The sequence below is a fragment of the Rhamphochromis longiceps genome, linkage group LG23 (assembly GCF_057381845.1).
Source record: "Rhamphochromis longiceps isolate RC_006_pf linkage group LG23, R_longiceps_female_GT1.1, whole genome shotgun sequence".
Lineage (NCBI taxonomy): Eukaryota > Metazoa > Chordata > Actinopteri > Cichliformes > Cichlidae > Rhamphochromis > Rhamphochromis longiceps.
Genome location: NC_140578.1, coordinates 45,846,626 through 45,854,378, shown reverse-complemented (window position 1 = coordinate 45,854,378; position 7,753 = coordinate 45,846,626). Strand labels below are relative to the sequence as shown.

At 37.5% G+C, this 7,753-nt stretch overlaps 1 protein-coding gene across 1 annotated transcript; it reads right to left on the bottom strand.

Annotated features, from left to right (window-relative positions):
* Positions 1 to 244: 244 nt before the first annotated feature.
* On the bottom strand, positions 245 to 7,472 carry cyp4f3 (cytochrome P450, family 4, subfamily F, polypeptide 3). Its single transcript, XM_085399403.1, has 13 exons — positions 7,239 to 7,472; positions 6,904 to 7,048; positions 6,758 to 6,811; positions 6,491 to 6,618; positions 5,334 to 5,455; positions 5,105 to 5,254; positions 4,677 to 4,806; positions 2,211 to 2,277; positions 1,928 to 2,057; positions 1,701 to 1,834; positions 1,371 to 1,435; positions 1,210 to 1,292; positions 245 to 1,133 (listed from the first exon to the last, which is right to left on the bottom strand). Exons 1-13 carry the CDS (start codon positions 7,443 to 7,445, stop codon positions 941 to 943), a joined length of 1,608 nt encoding a protein of 535 aa, XP_085255529.1. The 5' UTR covers positions 7,446 to 7,472; the 3' UTR covers positions 245 to 940.
* Between the last annotated feature and the right edge of the window lie 281 nt (positions 7,473 to 7,753).

Genomic DNA, 7,753 nt, shown 5'->3' with positions numbered 1-7,753 from the left:
TACAATACCAATAACATTTAATAACATTAACATTTTTTAATTTTTTAAATAAAACGTCATTTTAAACTTTGTAGGTTGGAATAACTTATTTTTAAAAATTTTTTTTATTAAATACCACGATTTCTTACATAAAGTTATAAATAATAAATTATATCAATAACAGTTGATAGAATCAACAATGAACAGTAGATTGTTATAATTACAAACCCAGATGCTAGTTTTACAGTATTTAAGAGCATTTTGACTTTTAAGGGTGGTATGTAATTTTTATGATTAAATAAGACTGCCATGTAGGAGAATTGACATACAATTACATTATAATAACAGTACTTTTCTGCAACTCTAAGGTTGATCAGTTGTGCTGTAGGAACATTTCATCATATTAATAGTTAAAATGTAATCATTTTTACACATGTAAAAATATTGCAGGTAAAAGTTAAAGCTATAAAGCCGTATATTTATATCTAAAAAAAGGTTTTTTTGAAATTCACTTATTTTTTTTCTTAACAGTACTTAAATATAGAGCTGCAGTATATCGAAGTTATGACAGATCAACTGTGCCACCAAAATGTAAGAAAGGAAACAAAATTGTGAATGCTATGTTTCTTTTTATGTTAAAGAAGATAATTTTTTTATTTGCCCAGTTAAATGTCGATTTCTGACAAGAAGATTTTAGCCCTTATATTAATGTATGAAACCTCAAAACCAAACTGCTAATTACGGTCTGAGAGGTACATTAAAGAGTTGCATGGTTATTATTGCATTTTCCTATATTAGATAAATACACCAAAAAGTTACTGCAGATAGATAACGTTTGTCAGTGGGCATCGACGTAGATACTGCATTAAGTTTCACTTCCTGGCTGATCTTTTCTTTACTCTTTTCTCAAAAACACAAGTTACTATATCATCTTATTGGCTCATTCATCTGACTGCTCCTGCTATGTGGGCGTGTTCAGAGGCTCCAGCTGCAGCCACAGGCCTCCCTCCGCACGCAGGACGAGTTGGGGGAGACGGCGAACTCTGCTGCTCCCGAGTTCAGGATTCACTCCTGGGGTCAGTCGAAACCTGAGCAGGGTCAACGCCACAACAACACGGAGCTCCACCATGGCGAATTTCTGACCAATGCAGTTCCTGTTAAAATATACTTGTTATTTTGCTACCAAAACATTTCCTAGTTGTACTGTTGGGAATAATTCTGAAACTGAACCTGGGGCCTGAGGAGAAGGGGATGAAGGCATGAGAGGTTTGGCTCTTTTTGTTGCTTGGGTCAAATCGCTGGGGATCATATTCCTGGTTAGAGAGCAAATGACAAAGATTAAATATGACAGATTTGTATCAAAAATTAAGATGATCTTACTAAGTGCTTACATGTGGGTTTGTCCAAACAGTGGGGTTATGGTGTGTTCCATAAATGCTTACCAAGCAGATTGTACCTGGTTTACAAGAAACAATTAGTTGAGTTAGTTAAAGCTTAAACTTTCCTTTTACAACTTCAACATTTATTCGTTATCAGCTTCTCTCATTAAGTGTGTAACTTGACATTAAAAACTGGAACTAATATATAGTAATCTCTCCTTAAATAGTATCCCTTAAAGTACTGTCTCACAAATGAAAGCTAAAGCATGATTTATGACAAGACACAGCTCTTGAATCTCCTAAGTCTATTTGAAAATCTTGAAAGAGAGTTTCCCCCCTCACCTGCTGGGACTGTTCGGTTTCCTGGCAGCACCATGTCCTGGGTGTAACTCCGTGTTACAGCCTGCACAGGAGAGTGGAGTCTGAGGCTCTCTTTGATGCACATGGTGGTGAAGGGAAGGTTGGACAGATCCTCCCTTAAGATCAAGTCATGTCAGGGCACTGAGATAAAATTCACATGTAAACATCTGAAACTACCAATAATGTTGCTGGCATTTGTATTTTCTGACCACTGGATTTCTTGTCCATCTCGTCCCTCTATCAGGTCCATCACTTCCTGTCTGCATTTTTCCTGATAGTGTTCATGGCGTGCTAAATTATAAAGCGTCCAGCAGATGGCACTGGCTGTTGTGTCATGACCTGCCCGAGAAGAAGGAAGATTTGCAAAGTGTGAGGATAATGACAGCAAACTATGAGCTGCAGCTTTAAAGAGACATCCTAGAGTATACAGCAGCAGTTACCACTATGGTGTAATTTTTATGTGTGACCACAGATGTTACTGTAACATGTCACCTGCAAACATGAAAGTGTTGGCCTCAGCCTGCATTTCCTCGTCCGTTAGTCCTTGCCCATCTTCATCCTTCAACACACAGACATCTTGCAACTAATGCAGTGCCAAAAATGTAATGCATGTTCATTTCATTTCATTCATTTATTTGTTCATTTTCAGGCACAACAAATACCTATATTGAACATAAAATGCACAAAACAAAAAACAAAAATTGCCTGAAAAAGGAGTGGGACGAAGAAAACTTATTAAATCCCACCCCTATACTCACTCATCAACAAAAAAAACAAACTTCCCGCAGCTACGCCCATCATTGCATACAGACCCATCAACAGCCCCGGGCACATACAAGCATCTAAACGGCAGCTCGCAAACAACAATTAGAGCCTTCATAACTGAATACAGAATATATAAATTATAAATTGCATTACCACAGGTAACAGGCAGTAATAACTACAAGTAACAAACACACATACATATATATATATCTACACACACATGTACATATATGTACATACATACACACACTTTTTTTTTTGGAATCCATACCAGCAATGGTAAGAGGACAGACATTACAGAGCACACTAAAAGCATCATTGAGTATACTGTGACCAGACCAACTGTTTGTAGAGAAATTTAAATCTATGAATATTTTTGCATTGTTTCAATTGTAAACTCAGACTGTTCCAGATTTTCACACCACATACAGACACACAAAAACCTTTACGGGTTGTTCGAGTTCTGGGTAATTTGAATTCTCCAAAGCCTCTCACATTATAAACCTTTTCTCGAATTTCAAATCTAGTTTGTAAATTTGCCGGTAAAAGTTTAGTAAAAGCTTTATACAAAATTATGGATGTATTGTAATTAACCAGATCCTGGAATTTAAGTAACTTTGCCTGAAGAAAGAATTTGTGAGTATGATCTAGATAACCAGCCTGTGAATAATACGCAGTGCTCGTTTCTGTACTGTGACTCATGGATTAGTTGTATTTTTATATGTGTTTCCCCACACTTCCACACAATATGTAAGATATGGAAGAACCAGGGTACAGTACAGAGTACGAAGTGCATCTTTATCAAGGAATTGTTTCACTTTGTTCAAAACTGCGAGGCTTCTGGAAATTTTGGTTTTTATGTGTCTGACGTGGGGTTTCCATGAAATTTTATTATCAATTACGACTCCCAAAAATTTGTTTTCACTCACATTATCAATTGGTACACCTTCAATGATAATTGGTAATTCTACATTATATTTTAAATTACCAAAAAACATTGCTTTAGTTTTATTTATATTTAATGATAATTTATTTATGTCCATCCATTTTTTTATTAATTTTAGCTCCCTGTTTACGGTCATTACAAGATCAGTATAATCATCGCTACTGAAAAATATGTTGGTGTCATCTGCGAACAGTATGAGTTTAAGTACTTGAGAAACATCAAAAATATCATTTATGTATACATTGAAAAGTTTTGGTCCCAACACTGACCCTTGGGGAACACCACATGTAATACCAAGTTTCTCTGAATGGTAATGCCCTATGCTAACATATTGTTCCCGACCCGTTAGGTAACTTTTTAACCAGTTACCAGCTTTCCCTCGAATACCATATCTTTCCAATTTATCCAATAAACAAACTGCAGGATAATTAATATGCGGAGGCCAAGAAAAACAAGTCACTGGTCACTAAAAGGACTTATCCAGGACCCACTCAGATGCCCATAAGAGTGAGCCTGTATAGCACATCTATATATCCAACCAGCTCGAAGAATATGCAGTGAAATCAATACAGTTGAATTCCATTTGGCCAAAGATATGTGTCATCTAAATATTGTCTTACTCCCAAAGCAGCAGAAACTGTGCTGCATGCTAAAACACACGGGGAAAATGTAGAGATCCAACAACTAATATTTTGCTGTGAGATTTGCTATGATACATTCTTCATGCAGGTAGAATGAAGTGAAAGATTGAATTTTTCTGCAAAGAGGTTTTAATAAACAGTTAATGTAGTACAATGTGAACAAAGTGCCTTGTTGATTTAATCATTTTTAAACATGAGTGTATACATATATATACACAGAGTAACTTTTAATGTTTAAATGTATGAAAAGTTTTAACTTTAATGTGCAGCTGTATGAAATATACAGCAGCAGCAAAAGTGCACGAAGTAGTAAACTAAATATGACTCCAGGTAATTTATTTTTCACCTCTGTGAGATTTTGACATCTAGTATTATGTGAAGTCAGCTAATGCAGAGAAAGTCTGGCTATGTTGAAATTTCCTCATTATGAATCATCTACATGTTACAAACCCTTATTTAAGAGACACTTAAGCCGGTGCAGTATTTCAATTAAAAATGGCTCTATACACTCCTTTTTTCCACTACTACCTCCTCCTGGTATCTACTCGGCTCAGCCCGGCTCATTTTCTTTCAGTCGCTTTCTATTAAAGTTGAGTACCATCCTACCTTTGTCGACAACAGGATGTCTACAAAATCTTTCCTCTTCTGGGCTGTTGGAGCAATTTCAGATTGTGCTTCTGTCTCCCTCTGTTGGTTAAGGAGGGTGCGGCGCTTCTCAACCACATCCCTAGTGAACCTGTAAACCAGAATGCAGCGGTTTACATCACTAGCCTGCCTTTACCATACTCAACAGTTCATTAGACATAATTACAAGTTACTATTCAAGAATATTACAGCATCAAAAGTATCTAGAACATTAGATTTAAATAGATTTTTTTTCAACAGTATTGCACAAGGAAAAGAAGATAAGCAACATAAAGGACAGTAACACTTTAGTTTTCACCATTTGGGAGTAACAATGTGTCATCACAATTGCAGCCTTCTATGTGACTTGTGTAACTCAGCTGCAGAATGTCAGAAGGTCAGATTATTACCTGTGTACTGTGTTTAAGGCTTGTTTGAATCGTTCCCCCTGCCGAGTCTTCCAGTAAATCCAGTCCCAGTGGTGTAAAATATTTTTTTCTCTACGCTCTATTATCAGGTCACTGAGCTCCACTATGGCTGACACGTACTCACTGGAAGACCTGGAGGGACAATCTTCTTAGAAACTGACAACTACAACAAAAATGGGAGATATCAGTTGAAGTAAGTGGCTGATCTCACTGCTGACAGTTGCTGTCGTAGCTGAAGGCACATTTCAGTAAACTGTCCAGAGTCATCAGAGTGACGTGGTCAAACATCTCCAGATTAGTTTTGCCTTCTGCTACAAGTCGGCACCACTTGTCCTGAAAACGGAAACAAGGAGGGATTAACAGGATAAAGGTGTGAGCATAAGCATGGAAACAAATCATATGTGGTGTGTGATTCATATGGTATATAATTTACAGCACCTGCTCTGTGCATGATAAGCATACGTTTTTGACAATACTGGAAAATATCATAATATAATATTAAAATATATAAATAAAACAATACACAAATATAAAATCTATAACCAGCTGGATCTAACAAGTAACCATAGCAACTCCATACAAAGTGAGCTTCGCACGGCTTGATATAATGAGAAATGTGGCAACGGGAACCTCTGGGGTACGCAGTTTTGTCACTGCTGTTGTGTGCTTGTGTGCGCAGCGCCTCTATACATGCTCTTTGTGATGTGTAGTAATGGGTACCTACCAGTGAGGACGAAACATACAGTGTCAAACATTCTTGTGCAACACAAATCTGTCATGAGCAAGATGAAAGCAACAAAAGTCTGACTGCCATCACCCAGAGAAGCTCAAATATAAGAGCTGTGCACGTGTAATTTGTAAAAGAAAACAAAAGTTGTATTCACAATTTCCCAAACAGGAACTTTTGATAACTTGAATCAAAACCGTCCTTCAGAAGCTATTCAAGAAAACATTACACAAACGTTGTAAAGGAGTTCTGAAATCTGAAATGAGATCTTGTCCTGACCCTGAATAAATACAGTCACACTGTAAAGTCTAAAAAAAAATAAAATTTTTTTTTAAAAAGGGCATGTTCTAATCTCTGTAGCAAAATATTATGGTGAGCAGTATCAAATGCTGCATTGAGGTCTAGCAGGATAAGCACAGAGAGGAGGCCACTGTCAGAGGCCATAAGAAGATTATGGGTAACCTTCAATTAACTTAATTTGTAACCTGAAGTTAACTGGAAACCTAATTTTCCTCATTGCTGTATCAGTTTAACCATATGCAGTTTTTAAAGGTTTCAAGTGTTTGCTTGTCTAAATATGTCAGTAAAAACTAAAATTAGCATGTTTTGTGTATCTCTATGTGTGCCTGTGTGTCTCTTACATGCATGGTTTTAGCTGAGGAGTTAAAAACGGCAATGTAGCTCTTCAAAATATCAAAATGAAAAGCTGGAGTGAGCAGCCGCCTCTTGCGAGACCACACCTCTCCGTTACTGATCAACACACTGTTTCCTGAGAGAAAAAAGAGAGTTTGCAGGAATAATTCTTTCCTGTATTTCCTATGTTCTATTAAGACTGGGTAATTTAAAAAAATTTGACAGTGATCCTATCTTGCAACCATGGATGAGAAAAGCTGAAATGTCTGACTTACCCAGCCATGGCTGTAGATGGTGATAAATGAGTTCATCTTTCACTGTGATGCTGGCTGAAAAAAGTAAATAACAGATGATGTGAGAGAAGAACAAAAGCTTTGGAAATGTGGTTTAATACTGACTGACTGTTGGTGTTTTACCCTACCAGGTGCCATAAGCAGAGGTTTGACGTAGTCAGGGTGGAAGAGTCTGACCAGATGATAGAAAGGACCGAGGAACCAGCAGCAGGAGTGTTTGTATGTCTGCACCAGGTCATCCACCCGCTGAAGACCTTCTTCTGTGCTCTGCATCTAAAATGTTTCATCCCGAAACAAAATTTAAAGTTTTGCGGTGTTTAAAACAGTCGAAGAGGAAATAATGGTGATATTTTGCAACAGAAAGTAAACCCTGTTTAATTCGGAACTCTACAGTTATGTTACGATTTAGAGATAAATATGTCAAATAGATCATAAAAATCTAGATGACTGCTGCGTGTCGTACCTTCCCAAGATGGCCCAACAGCCATGAACGTGTCTGTGGTTTGCTGAAACAGGACAACTTGTGAGTGTACCAGGCGTGACGCAGCAGCAGCCTCGCAGTCCAAAGTGCAACCACAGTAAACAGTCCAGTACTGAAAATGTACAGGACTGAAGAGAGACCTGTCCAGCTGAGGACCAGAGCAAGGACAGTGTGCAGGAGAGTCATCATTAGGAGAGAGAAATTAGCATCCAGAAGTCCAAGTTTCTCACCACTGATCCTGCTCTGTCGTGTTTCTTATAGGGGGAAGTTGCTGATGTTGAAACATGTAGAGAGGAAACTGCTCCACCCCACCAATTCTGATTGTAAATACTGAAAGGTTAAAGTATTACACTGAACTGCATTGCTCTAACTGCATCAAGTTGTTGAAACCACTGAAAGGCATTGCATTGTTGTACTGTGCAACAGTGCTGGAAGCAGTTTGTACATAGAGAAGCAAAATCTTCCAAAATATGCAGTTGTAGAAATATAAACATTAT

Bases quoted from the DNA above. Each gene is read 5' to 3' on its own strand.
- cyp4f3 (XM_085399403.1), bottom strand. From the start codon at position 7,445: ATGATGACTCTCCTGCACACTGTCCTTGCTCTGGTCCTCAGCTGGACA. The intron at 1,293-1,370 runs GTAAGCACTTAG...CTCTCTAACCAG, and splicing joins CTGTTTGGACAAACCCACAT to GAATATGATCCCCAGCGATT. The intron at 1,134-1,209 runs GTTCAGTTTCAG...ATATTTTAACAG, and splicing joins CCCTTCTCCTCAGGCCCCAG to GAACTGCATTGGTCAGAAAT.